This window comes from Epinephelus moara, chromosome 21 (assembly GCF_006386435.1).
Source record: "Epinephelus moara isolate mb chromosome 21, YSFRI_EMoa_1.0, whole genome shotgun sequence".
NCBI classification, from domain to species: Eukaryota; Metazoa; Chordata; class Actinopteri; order Perciformes; family Serranidae; genus Epinephelus; species Epinephelus moara.
The window spans coordinates 23,877,135-23,891,491 of record NC_065526.1 but is presented as its reverse complement, the minus strand read 5'-3'; the positions used below and the strand labels follow the sequence as shown (position 1 = coordinate 23,891,491).

The 14,357-nt window shown below is 41.3% G+C and overlaps 1 protein-coding gene across 3 annotated transcripts in view; it reads left to right on the top strand.

Annotated features, from left to right (window-relative positions):
• The window catches only part of LOC126382551 (guanine nucleotide exchange factor VAV3-like), a 68,455-nt gene extending 54,485 nt beyond the window's left edge, over nt 1-13,970 (top strand). For 2 of the 3 annotated variants that reach the window (XM_050032479.1, XM_050032478.1), the window contains exons 24-27: nt 1,194-1,281; nt 1,816-1,945; nt 12,596-12,744; nt 13,060-13,970. In XM_050032479.1, the coding sequence (XP_049888436.1) occupies nt 1,194-1,281; nt 1,816-1,945; nt 12,596-12,744; nt 13,060-13,101 (409 nt within the window). In that variant the 3' untranslated portion in view covers nt 13,102-13,970. The remainder of the gene's footprint in view (nt 1-1,193; nt 1,282-1,815; nt 1,946-12,595; nt 12,745-13,059) is intronic. The other variant, XR_007569070.1, reaches the window with a different exon arrangement.
• Nucleotides 13,971-14,357: the final 387 nt, after the last annotated feature.

Genomic DNA, 14,357 nt, shown 5'->3' with positions numbered 1-14,357 from the left:
GCCATGCTTATTTAATGCTTTGCTACTGTCTTTGACGAACCAAATCTACCGGCACGGAAGCTTAACAATGTATGGCTATGGATGGAGGCCACAGCAAAACATATTTTAGCACCCAAAACAATCAGTATTAGTTTAGGTGTACGCTATGTTTGGAATATTTTCACCGCTTTACCGTACACAATATCCGATGGAGGCAGTGGTAGACCAGCAACTCCAGTGTTCTGCAAAGTAAAATGAGTAAAAGATATAGGCTACTAAATATAGTGTACGCTAAAACTTTAGTTGGGTCTTTTTTAGGTGAAAAACTAACCAATGGAGGCAGCATGCTCAGCGGCGTTTCATTTTATGTACATGACACAAGAGTTTTTTACCCAGAAATGATTGTAAACAAGCATCGTGATTTGGTCTATAAAAGTGGGTTTGTCTAACAGTGCTGTGGTAAGTACTCAACCACACCTGTTGTACATCAGCCTATCACTACTGTTTGTCCACACTGCTCAAATGTTCGGAATAAAACCACAAAACTCTGATTTAACTCATAAATTGAGTTATTTTATGTAAACTATTTAAACTTAATTTTTGGGACTACTTTTCTTTTGTTGGAGACTCTTTTTTAAATAGTTTGATAGTTTTGCTTTAAGGTGCTTTATTCCAAAGCTGAATAGGTTGTAACCACACAAAATAATACATTATCCATGCAGATTCTACAAAGGTTGTCTTGGTCCAGACAGTATAATAGGCATAAACAAATAAGAACTACTTTTCACTTGTATTTGTGTTGTTAATTACTTGATCCTTTTTGCTCTTAATGCTGCTAAAATATTCTATATGAAACAACTGAAAAAGGAAAAACCACTGTTTGGTATAACTGCTTCAAACCTTCAGGTATTACTCTTCCTGTGATGAAGGGTCCTTAGCAGACACTGGTATACACAGTATGAATTCATCCTACAGAGTAAGACTGTGTAATCCTGTGATGCTTCTATTATTAACTGATGTGAGTGAATTGAACCTGATTTCCACTGCAGGGAAAACCAGAGGTGTTCTTGTCAGACAAAGTTGCTTGGCTCAGCTCAGTGTGGTAACCGACAGTCAGCATAGACAGACCTTCGTGATGGTTCACCATAGAGACTGGAGTGATGTGGAAGCATGTATAGTTGATTAGCAGCCCATGTCTTATTCATCCTCCACAGGTTCAACGATAAAGTCAAGCACATTAAGATTCTGACCAAGAATGGCTGCTTTTACATCGCTGAGAGCCGGCTGTTCAAGACTGTGCTGGTAAAGGATGGATTTTTGTATTTTATATTTTTATTTTTAAAGATTTTTGTGCTCTATAAAATACTGTAGCATCAATGAGTATAATCATTTTGACATTACACTGCTTTTGCAGCACTCCCTTGAGATAAACCCCAGCATGCAAGTGAGAGGTTTACTGTTGTTGTACAGTGATAAAATATGTCGACTAGTGGTTTATTTCTACGTTTGTGTATGCACCCACAAAGCTACAAGAGCATGTTGTAAGCAACTGCCTGTGGTATTGTATCTCAGTCGCTAATATTAGCATGTTTCCAGTGCTGTGCTTGAAATGGGGAGATGGAAAGATATATTGCGGTTAGCTGCCCTGCTCAGGAACACCTCCTCAGTACTGGCTGCTGTTGTCTTATCAAGAGCAAACAAGCAGGTTCCCCCCAACCAACATTCTCACATGCCTTTGCTTTCATTTCTATACATTTGTACAAAATACCAGCTAGATTCACCCTGGATAATCGTTGCTAAGGCTGTGTTTTGTTTTATTGTGCTTGTTTTACACAGGACTTGGTTGAGTACTACAAGCAGCATTCTCTGAAGGAGGGTTTCAGCAGTCTTGACACCACTCTGCAGTTTCCCTATAGGGAACTGTCCAATGGAAACATGCCCAAGGCCATTACCAAGGCTGGCAGTGGTGAGTCTGCCTCAAAAACACCCACTCTCCCTCCCTGAGACTGTCTGACAGAGGGAAATGCTACCAGTTCAGATCAGATCTTGATCCGGTTACAGTTGAAAGTAATTCTTAGCATTTGTTTTGACCTGTTGGAGTACCGGAGGGGTACGTTTTCTTACAATAGTTCAGTTCAGATAAAGTAAGGTGTGTTGTGTTTCCCTGGGAAGTCTACCTGCTTGTAAAGGCTCTATGTATGTTCACAACAGTCAATGAAAACTCATATTTCCCGTGTCTCAAATACAAACAACAGAACTGAGGGTCAGAACAGTTTGCTGAATTCGGTTTCTCACCTGATAGATTTTGTTACTACAGACCAGCTAATGTACTGTATGTTCTCACCTCAAAGAGCTGTACAAAAACATCCCGCCTTACATTACAAAGTCATGGTGACAGAGCATTTGTTTGGCTATTCGTCACTCAAGTTAAAAGTGTGTCCTAATACCAGAGGCAGTACTATCTTTGACGTGCAAGACATGCTAGAAATATATAGCACAGCATAATGAGCTAACAAAATTCCCTACGGAAAAGTGTTGGGTGAGAGACAGCAGCAGTGTTCCTTGGGAGGTGTGCCTGGTTGATCTTCTTCTGCATCATCACAATGAAGTCAAACACAACATTTTAACATATGTATAACATCATTTAGATTTGACCACATACACACGACCTTATCTCTTTATGACATGGGATCTAGAGCTTAGTCAGATGGGGTGTGGATATGAAATGTTTCCTATTTTTGTCTCTAACCAGCAGGTTGTGCTTCATGTAATTTAGTTAAGTGATGTCACATTATAACATAAAAATTTAACATCCTATTATCCAGTTTTAATTTTTTTTCCCAGGTACCAAACTATTATTTCAAATGTGATAGTATTCTGACTTGAATCATGTAAACAGCATATTCAATCTGGATACTCTGAATTAGGCCTTATATCCAAATGAAGCTTTTTCTGATTAAGACATGTGGGATATGCTGGTATTATTTGTGTATTAGGAACATTTTTTGGAGCTGTATATATACCGTGCTTTTGGAATGTGCATCTCAGTTGTTGTTTTTTTATCACAGTTTACGATGCCCAGCCTTTTCCCTGTTTTCGGTCAGCTCTGTGTGTTGTCATGGAGACGTTGTATACAAACCAACTTGCCAATAGTTTGCAAGGCTGGGGTAGAGATGCATGCCCCAAGGAAAAGCCCACATTACCGGTCAGAATGCCAAACACACCTACTTTTAAACTAATTTTAATTATAAAAGACTGTGATATCAACAGGTTTTTGTTTTTATTTTGTTGTGCAAATAACGCTAGCTGACCTTTTCAAGAAGAATGCTGAAGGAATGGAAGAGGATGGCTGTGTTCGCATGGTCAAACAAGTTTGCCACCACTTTAAAGCTTTAAAAAAATTTGATACGTTTTGGGCGCGTAAATCAACACGTGCACGGCTGTATGTAAACAGGAATATTAGTGGAATATCCGTCTTCATTAGCTACGCGAACAACCTAGCAGGGAATTGTCTTTTTTGGAATTAGGTTTGGCACTACCCGGAATAATTGTGCATGTTAACATAGTCACTGATTGTAAGCTATCAGGCATCTATTTATTGATGCTAAATAATATGATAAATTAAAGATGTTGAACCATTAAACGATGCGTTACTGGTAATGTAGAGTCAGCCTTTTGCCCAGTTGTCATGAATTTGTATGTCACAGTTTCCATTTTCATTTTTAAATCTTTTTTTCTTCTTAAATGAGTAAGTAAAATGAAAATAATTAAATAAATGATCATATAAATAGATCTGGAACCAGGAATGGTGTTGTTTCAGTAGAGATGGATTTTTGCTGAATATGCAAGTGAACAGAACATGAAAACAATTTTTTTCCCCCCACAAAAGTCACTTAATAATCTAACAGATGTTGTGCATGTTATGTGGCAGACCTTGTGCATCTGGGTCAAACTAACATTAGATATTGTATAAAAATACTGTAAGCTTTCTTATGGTCACAATGAAACATGCGCTCGGTGTCGTATTACTAATATACCATAACTGTGTGGTAAATCTTGGCTATAAGAAGTGCGGCAGCATCTTTGATTTCAAGCAGTCAGCATTAAGAGGCATGGGTAAACGCAATCTTGTGCTTAAGTTCAACAAGTCCAGCCACTGCGTCATTACTGGCCCTCGGTGACAGAATTAGATGCTCATTCACTCTGAGGAGGCATGTGGAGGAGAAAGGTCTTGAGGAAGAAGGAGAATAGAGAAAGAGACAGGTCAGGAATGGAGAGTGCGAGTGGGAGAGGCGAAGCATGTTGTGGATAGAATGAAATGGACAGGAGATGGGGAAGAGAGGAAGAGAGCGAGAGATGGAGAGTAGGGAGAGCAGGAAGAGGTGGAAATGGCAAAAAGGGTGTCGGAAGAGAAGGCAGGCGAGAGGGAGGGAGAAAAATGGGACGGTGAGACAGACATTGATGTAAGAAAGGGAAACAGTGAGATAAATAGGAGGCTGAGAGAGAGTACAGAGAAGGAAAGTAGTGGAAAGTGAGGTAAAATGAAAGGACACAGAGCCTATATAGGAAAGAGGAATCTGTAGCTCTTTGGAGTCGAGTTAAATCTTTCAACTAAACAAGAGTTAGATGTGAAATTTGATACCACTCTCTGTCTGCGCAGTAAATATCGAGCTAATTATGCTATCTCAGCTCAGTGTAAAGACTAAACAATACGGATATAGCCAGCCTGGTTCTGCACCTCCAGAGCTCACTAATTAATGTGTTACATCTCATTTGTTTAATCCAAAACCAAAGGGTCAATGTGTGGTTTAAAGTGCTGTTGTGTTCTGAATGATTTGGCCAGGTCTAGAGACTTCAGGGAATTTCCACTCCTGGCCAGAAAAATGGTCCTGCGTGTGTCTAACCCATGTCTTTCATCCTTCAGCACGTCCTGGCTCTAGCTTTAGACTAAGCATACAGACATGAGAGTGGTATCAATCAGTATTGGCAAAAAAGCAAATCAGAATTTTTCTTAAAATGTTGAGCCATTCCTTTGAAAATGTGATCAAATTGTAAACATTACATTCAGAGAAATTCAGTTCAAGCCAGACCACCAGCTGATGCAATCCTTTTCAGATTGCAATGTATTCCACATGCATTTGTGCCTAGAATTATTATTGTTTCTAACCCAGATAAGATATCCTTATAGTGAGTGTGAATGGGGTAAAAAGGAGACACAGATTACAAAGGGAAGGCGTGGGGTGGGAGAGATAGAGGAAGAGCAAAAGACAAAGGAAGTAGTGAGAGAGACAGTGAGTGAAAGAAATAGAAAGGAGCCTCGGCAGCTCACCAGGCTCGGCGGAGAGGTCCCAGTTAGGGCCTAATGCCCCAGGCAAGCACCAGGAGCCTGCTACCTCAAACGTCACACTCCGCACGCTGCTCAGCTCTGAGATGGCTTCACAATTTTCCTGACAGGACATGACATTTCACTTGGGCTGGCAGCAGAGAAAACTGTGTGACAGCCGCCTGCTGACACACACCTGGGGGATACCCCTGGTCCAACTGAGGGACTGCGCCTGTTTTCCACAAAACTGGGAAAAGTTTGCAAATATGATCAGATGTAAAAGAGCAGAAAGCAGCTGGAGGTAAACTGTCTCAACTTAAAGAGAGGTGTATGTGTAAACAACCACAGCCGCCGCAACAGCAGCAGCAGAGGCAAGGAAAAACGAACGCTGGAACAAAGTCAAAGTTAGCCCTTTGTGTCTGTTCGGATGTAAAATTCTGCTACATCCTTGTCCCTCTGCCTCCTTTGGCAGCGTCGGTCTCCCAGCGCATCACGCTTCAAAGCAGCTCTGCAAGAGGTGTGTTTGTGCATCGCTGCCATTCACCGCTCTTCCTTCTGTGAGGAAGCCTTGACAGACCCGCCGTTGCCTCAGTGCATTCTGGGATAGATTATTATTGCCTTAAGTCGTCCACCCCCATAGACAGACTTAGTGTGGGCACCGCGTTCTCTGTCTGGTAAACAGCCTCCATGGAAAGACAGATGTCATGCCAAAACAAAAAACACACACACACTCACACAAAATGGTTTGAATCTCAAAACAGACACCTCATAGCAAAGAAAACAGAATGCAAGGCTGAGCAAACAATCACAAGATGCACAACTATTGAAAAACCATCAAAACTCTGGAGTAATTTGTTTGGAGAAACCCCAGCCAGCATCTTTAATTAAGTCTGACTGTGTGCTTTTCGTCTGTGTATGTGCATGAATGTTAAGGATGGGAAATAATTTAAAATCATTTTCTTAGTTAACTACCAGTGTTATCAGGATATGCAGTTCTGATATCTTAAATTAATGATGATAAGGCCCAATCCCATTTCTCATTTTTACTCATAACCCGTGTTTGAGTGCCACTTTGCCCCTCGGAACAGAGTTACAAGGGACAGTGGTTGAAATCTTCCCCTGTGAAATGGAACAACTCTTCAAGACCCTGAAAGGTCATCAGTAGTCATAAATGGCATTTACGTTAACAGACAAGACTATGGCAATAATGACAACATCACACTATTTAGCTGATGGAAATAGAAAAGCACAGACAGTGCCCTGTAGGCATTAGCAATCTGTGCTCCCACATACCCTGCCAGTCTATACCAAGCTGCAGCCTCCAGAGTTTTAAAAGGAAGTCAACGCAGAAGTGCCACAAACTGCAGTTCCTCTAATGGCCACTTGAGGCTGACTCCAAAACAAGTCAGTCCCCATAGAGCCCCATGTTAAAATGCCCAACTTTACAGCAGAAACAAACACATTTACAGTTTGGTAACGAGCAGTTTTGGTCTCTTTAGCTAATTTCAACATTCATGACAACTGTATAAGGGGCAAATTTTTTCATAACTCACCTGTTTACATTTCATTAAGGCTTAAAGTTAAAGTGCTTGACCAACTCGGTCTCACTCCAAAGCCGTCGAAATGCAGCACTTGGGTAGTGACATCGGCATGATACTCAGCCAGTCGCATGGCGGTGTCAGCGGGAAACGCGGCAGGACAAGAACAAAAGTTAAGGTGACGAAACTCCAAGTAGGGTGGGCAGGAGGAGTGTTGGATGGGTCCAAGAAACACTGACTTTCACCCAGGATAGCGGTGTTTGCGTCCCGTAAGATTATAAAGCCAAACCCTGTTCTTTTTTTCCCAAACCTAACCACGTGCTTTTGTTGCCTAAAGCCAACTACATGCATGTGTTGTTGAAGGAAAAACAAAAATCAATTTGCGGTGTTGTACCAACATAGTGCTTTGGTACAACACCGCAAATTGACTTTTGTTTTTAAATGTATGTAAATGACATGTGAAAAACAAAAGAGTATTTTGACAACCAACCCACCCAGGGTACCTTGCACGTCATATGTGGAGGTGGAAAGTCCATGACCAAGTGTTGATATGTGACAAGGTCTGAGTAAGAATGTGTTGGCTTGACTGACAGGCTGTCCATGAGGTGTCACCACAATCTATGAGTCAGACCCCCTTGCTCATCCAAAGCTTAAACAGCAATGCGTTGCTGAACTCAAGGCTTCAAAATGGCAGTCCATAAACCAGTGGGTGATGTCACGGTAGCTACCTCCATTGTTTACATGGTCTATGGTCTGCAATGATATTAGAGGAGCCTTAACAAGTGCAGCAACTTTGCTGCTGAACTTAAGTTAAATTTAATGCGTCAAATGCAATCAAAGGGGGGGAAAGTGACATGGAAATATGTCAAAATGTGCGACTGTTATGCACAAATCAGTAATAACAATGTAATTTTAGCTAGCTTGCTAGTTAGCTCCTGAGACAACAGCATACTACTATAAAGAAAAGGATCATAATCAACTGAAACAACACAGATAATACGATGGTTATCGTAATTTTTAAATCTTTATTAACAAATTAAATGCATTTGTGGGTTTCTTTTGTTGCTTGTGCAGCCATGATTGATGATTTCCAGGTGGAGGTGCCTCTGAAAAACATTCATTTTGAGGGCCATGTAGCCCTTACACTTTGCCCTACCCCTCTATCCCAACAAGAATTGGGACACCCTACCTCTAGACGTGAACATGCAAAATGAAGGGGTAGGGCTAAGTGAAAGGGGCAAGGGATTGCACCTGAGTGAATAATTTGCAAAATCTCAAAATGAAATAAGAATTTATAAGAGAAATAGTGAAAATATTACAGGATATTTAGTTTGATCATACTAAAATGAAACGGCTTCAAGTATAAAATGCTCATGCTGTTTATGGCTGTATGTGCAGTACAAGTTTAATTCTGTATCTACACATACAGCCTGTGTTTGTTTATACTGTATATATTTCCTGCAGGTCTGTGCATAGTCGTGTGGTAGTGTGGGTTGTGTGCACTCTGGTCAGACAAACAGTTGACACATATTGGCCCTGCATTTACTTATCCCTGTGGGGAAGCGGAAGAAGGCATGGAACCATATTGTTGTGATGACAGCAGGTGGTTTTCTCAGTGTGAGGGTCTGCTGGCTCAGATGGGATTTCATACCGGAGCAGAAGTTGTCGGCTCTGCGGCATGGATCGCCTTGTCAGGGCGCCGTGCTGTGCCCAGACGTATACCTACCCCCATACTGCTGCTTCGGCGTGCCCTGTCTGAAGCTCAAAAGGTTGTTATTGCTGTGTTATGCAGTATGACCTGGGGAAGATTATAGATGCTACACTACATAGCCAAAGGTATGTAGAGAGCTGAACAACTGATCTTCAAAAACCATGGGCGTCTTTACGCTGCTACAGCATCCTCAACTCATCCAGGAAGGCTCTGCACAAGATTTTGAAACCTGGCTGCAGGGATTTTCTACCATTCAGCCACAAAAGCATCAGTGAGGTCAGTTGCTGCTGTCAGGCGATAAGTGGGTGTTAAGACCGAAAAACAGCCATGTGTCAATTAACACAAAGAGGCTGCCTTGGTTGGGGCATGTTGCCTCTGGTACCAGTGGGATGATTTCAAAGAATATGATCCAGGACAGTAACAGATCGTAACAGATCGATGAGTTTGAAGGCTCATCAGAAGCTGTAACACTGCACAGATGTTTATGGTACTCTGGGACAGGATTTTACAACTCTGAGAAGTTATCACGGTGGCAATAATGGCGAGGCAAACAGCAGAAATACACTATTCACATTTGATTGGCCACCGCAGAGCCCTGCCGGGTAACATCCTGATTCACTGCGACAAAAGTTGAGCCTAGTTAAGCTTTTTTTTGTTGGTGGACCCTGTCTTTTTTTTTACCAAAGCACTCTGCGTTTGTAACCCCACTGCTGGACTGGCCTCATTTAAAGGTGTTTTCTTGAATGCAAGGTTGGGAGTATATACGTCACTGTGTTTCAAATCATCTAAAAGGTGTTGGATTGGCCTGAGGTCAGGGCTCTGTGCAGTAAGTTTTTCCACACCTGAACTTGGGAAAACTGTAAACTGTCACCAGAAAGTTGGAAGCACTGTTGTCCGAGATATCATTGCATGATGTAGCATTAAGACTCACCTTACCAAAGTGGGCATGTCCATATACTTTTGGACACGTTCATAAGTAAGTTAATATGTTAAAAACTCAATACCCACTTTCTATTGGTCAGTATTATACAAAAATCATGTGCCAGGTGAAATGACAGATTTTCTGATGCTTTCACTGTTTTGCCCTCCTCTCACTCTTCTCTCCCACCCGTCCTTGCTTTCTGCTTGTTCTGTGACTTTGCCAACTTTTCCCTCACTCTCTCTCTCTCCTTTACCCTCTCTCATACTCTCTTTCTGTCAAACTTGTGTTTACTTTGCTTATCTTCTGTCTTTGCTCCCTCTACGGCCTGAACCCCCCCTTCCCATCACTCGCTCCGTTTCTCTGTAGTTCCTCTCGGCGGCTGCAGCTTTGTTCCTCCCTCCTCCTCGCCTTTCTGGTCAGGTACAGGTACAGCTTTTTTACTCTCTTTGTCTCTCCCTTGCTGTATGCCCACATTTCCAGGTTTCCAAAGACAAAACTGTCTTGTTTTCCCTGTCTCTGTTAAATAATGTAATGATGCCGCTTTTACGTCATATTGCACAGATCGCACCGAGTTGTCATGTGGGGAAAAAACATTCACGTCAGTCTCCTGTAATTCCATTTCTGACAGCTCTGATATCTCCCACTAGGTGAAAATAACTGCAGAATTGTCAACAAACCAGTGGCAAAGAGCTGCAAAGCCATCATTTCTGGCATTTACATTTTACTAACATTATCAGTTCAGCTAATTAAAAGGAGACATACAAGTTCAAGCTCAAGGTATTTATTTATCTAATGCACAACAATTACAAGCGCAGTTGTTAGCATTGACAATCTTTGGTCTGAGGCTCTTCACTAATTAAATATGTATAAACAATAGGGCTGTCAAGTGATTAAAAAAATTGAATTAATGACTCTGTGATTAATTAATCTTAATTAATCACATTCATCAACTTTTGCTGTGAAAGTTTTTTTTTAAAAATCCAGTTCAATTGAATTTTGGCAGATGTGTGTGTGTAGTAAAGCTGCTGGATTTTGGACACAATTGTCCCCCTGTCCTCTCCCACTGAAACTGGTCTGCAGTGTATTGCAATCCATTTTGCAGGGGAGTTCGTCAGTCACATGTAGACTTACTCAGTTTGCGTCTGAACGCCTGGTTGAGTGTGACTTGATGAGTCTAACTACTAGCGCTAGCATCAGAGGCTGTGCTAGCTCAGACCTCTGGGTTCGCTGCTTAATGCTTTGCGTTGAGGTGATATTTCAGGCCTTTAGTACTCCAATGGTACGAAAATTCCTTACTGCAGAAGCTGCAGAGGATGGTGCTCCTATCAACAGCTCCATCTGGGTGTTTCTTAAATGTAAATGCTCCATTTTTGGGGCCAAACAATGTCATTTCGTCTGCCTCCACCATGTGATGACCCACCGTGTCTAAGGGCACCAATTAATGTGATTAATCAACATTAATTTTTTTTAATGCATTATTTATTCTTTGATTAATTAATCGAAATTAATGCGTTATTTCGACAGCCCTAATAAAAATGAAATCACACAAATAAAAGCAAAATGAGAAGATAAGACTTAAGATGTAAGTGCAAGTTAAAATATAGGGATAGAATTTAACAGACATATATATGAAATAAAAAAGTATAAGTAATATAGATTTTTGGTAGACAGTAATTTCAAATGAATAAACAGACGACAATAAAATACACTTTTGTCTGTATATTTTCACTTGTTAATGAGCTGCAACAAATAAGAAACACAATAAAATAAGGTAATTCACATAATATTCATTTTTAGGTGTGACTACTTGTGGTAACCATCTTGGAATAATGAGTAAATGCTCCCAAGTCAGAATAGCAGGATGTATTTCAATTTTTTCCCCTCCTGCCATCACGGCATTAATATATACAGCATAATAGTCTATTAAGATTTCTTTATTTGTGTCTGTCTTTTTTGTACATAAGCATATATATGCTACATGCATTATGGTATACGCTGCTTATATATGCGACATGCATGCATGCATGTAGGTGTGGGCTTGGGCTTCTGGCTTCTGTGTTGGTATGATGTTCTCATGTGTGCCTGAAGGAATAGATGTATTCCTTTCATCCCTCACCTGTATGTGTGTCACCTGTATTTCCACAGATAAGGTAAACAAACCCAGGCAGCTGCATATGTAGGAATAACCTTGTATAACCTGATAAGTTTCCACGTTGAACATTAACTTTTAATGAGATCAACACATGACCATGATAACCCATGACCTGTCATCTCTACTGTGCGTTCGGCACCGCAGAGCTGGGCAGCGCTATGTATTTCCCCTTGCTCACCAACAAACATGGTTTACTCCCTCTTCTGTGACTCTGTGGTGCTGTGACACTTAGTATGACTCAGGCACAAGAATGAGGGCTCTTTGCTGCCTTATCATCATGGCAAGACAGTCATAGTAATTTCACTGTGGATAATACCTGTCAGAAAATCTGTTTCATACCATTGTAAATGGAATATAATCACAACATACCACTATTACTAAAGGTAAAGACTGAATTTGTTGAGCTGAGTTGTGATTGTCCTTGCAGTGAAAGTAGTTATTTGATTTAACATTTTCTCATCAAAGTTTTATGAGGATTTAACAATAAGATCAGTTTGAGGTATAAAAGTTAGTCACCAAGCATCCTGGCTATTAGAATTCTTCCAAGGTGACAAGAGTAAAGGTTAAGAGAGCACCTTTTCAAAAGCCTAGGATTTCAGAATGGATTGGAGAAAGTAGCTTCAAGAGCCTGACACAGGTGAGAAGTTCTCCAAACACTGAATGGCAGTGTGCTACAGATAAGAATGTGCACTTCAAAGTAAGGGAGAATTAAAGTTAAAAAAAAAAATAGTTAGGTTGAACTACCCAGAGGAGCATCTAGAAGCCATACTTTTAGATTGGATTCTGATTAAATTGTTGTATGGAGCATGACTCTCTGATTTAGTGAGTGCGTTTGTTATTGGTGGACCAAAGAGGGGAGAGAGCGGCGTCAGACATAATATAGCTCTTGTCCATTTGTGGTCCAATAGCTGCTCTAAGAACTTAAATACGAGATTTCTCTCAATACTAAGGCAAGATCTCTCTGTCTCAGTGTTTTCTCCCAGGGTGGTGGGTATTGCAGTGGCACGCTATGACTTCTGCTCGAGAGACACACGGGAGCTCTCCCTGCTGCAGGGAGACATTATCAAGATCTATACCAAGATGTCCAATGGATGGTGGAGGGGAGAGGTTGACGGCAGGGTAGGTGTTTTTGTGCCATCTGTGCTCTTATCCTATACAGTGGTAGCTAATGTACAATGTCTTTATACATCTGTCTTACATATCCCTACAGTATTAATACACTGTACACTATCTGACTGACTGGGTGGTTCTGTCTTGAATATGGTATTGTGGCATAATGTTCTGATGTCCGTTCTGCCCACTCAGAGCTTTAAGGGAGTAAAAAAAATTTAAGAAGTCTTTTTGAGGGTTTATTTAAGATACTGATGCATAAAACATATCCTGTCAAATACATGTGCTGCTGCCTGAATTATATCCTCCTTTCTTGGTTCTCAGATGGGCTGGTTCCCCTCCACCTATGTAGAAGAGGAGGACTGACTTTGCGGGAGGACTAACGTCTTAGCAGCGTCCATTCAAAGCCGACCACCTCCAGTGAGCACCATGCTGCTCAGCCACTCTCTTTGCCCCGCAAGTCAGATCTCTTTGATAAAACCCAGAGACTCGGACTAAAGAGGAAGCGGCGGTGCCCTCAAAAACCTTCTCCTGCCCTCTGACAGACTCTCACACGGTGCAGATGTCAAATCACAGATTCCAGGAGCGTCACGCCATATCTTGCCTCTCTGCGGCCCTGTCTGCCCCTGCGGCCCACCGGGGAGTGCATGTGCTGTACCCAGATAACCCCCACCCCCCCCACCCCACCCCCGCCTCCCTTCCTGCTCACCTTGTCTTATTATTGATGACTCCATTGGCTGGTGTGAGACTTGCCTTCACTGTCATCATGTTTCGATACCAGGAAGGCTCAGTCACCCAACTGGAACACAGATCCTGCTGACAGCGCACCGCCCAGGTACCGCACCAAATTGAAATGCAGGAGCTGAGGAGCTTTGACTGTTGTTGGAACACTGTAGCCCTCTTGGCTGTTGAGACTTTTGTGCTCAACTTTCTGTCAAAGACTTTAGTATTTAACAGTTTAAATCACCTGACTGAAATGAACAATGTGATATACTGTACATGATGAAATGCACTCGCTCAATTGTGATGTGACGCATTGTAGTAAAAGGATGTAAAGATTTCAGTAAAGCGTCAAGGACATTCACATATAGTGTGTTCGGTATCTTGATGACTATTAGTCTTGTGGACCCAGAAGTGATTTGGTCATATCATTACAGGACAGGTCTGGAGACCAAATAGTTGATTATTTTGTTGCACAACATAATAAATAATATGTTGTTGTGGAAAATATTGAAATCCACCGCTGATAAAGTTATGTCTCCAAGCTTTGATTCTTATTCACTTATTATTTCAACTTCAAGTAGGATCTTCATGAGACATTGGATTGGTGTCAAAATGTATTAACTAGTTCATCGGTTCATCATTCCCACCAAAATGTAAAGCAATAGTTGGAGATTTATAATACACTCATTTGTTCTCTTGCCAAAAGTTAGATGATAAGATTGATTCCATGCTCATATCTGTCTGTTCAATATGAAGCTGAGGGCGGCAGCTTGTTAGCTAAGCTTATTAAAATGAAGGAAAAAGCATCCACACACACAAACCTATTGTTCCACTGTCTACAATTTCCGCTACTAGAGATAGCAACTGAGAACTTCAGCCCAGTTCAGATGAGTTTCCGG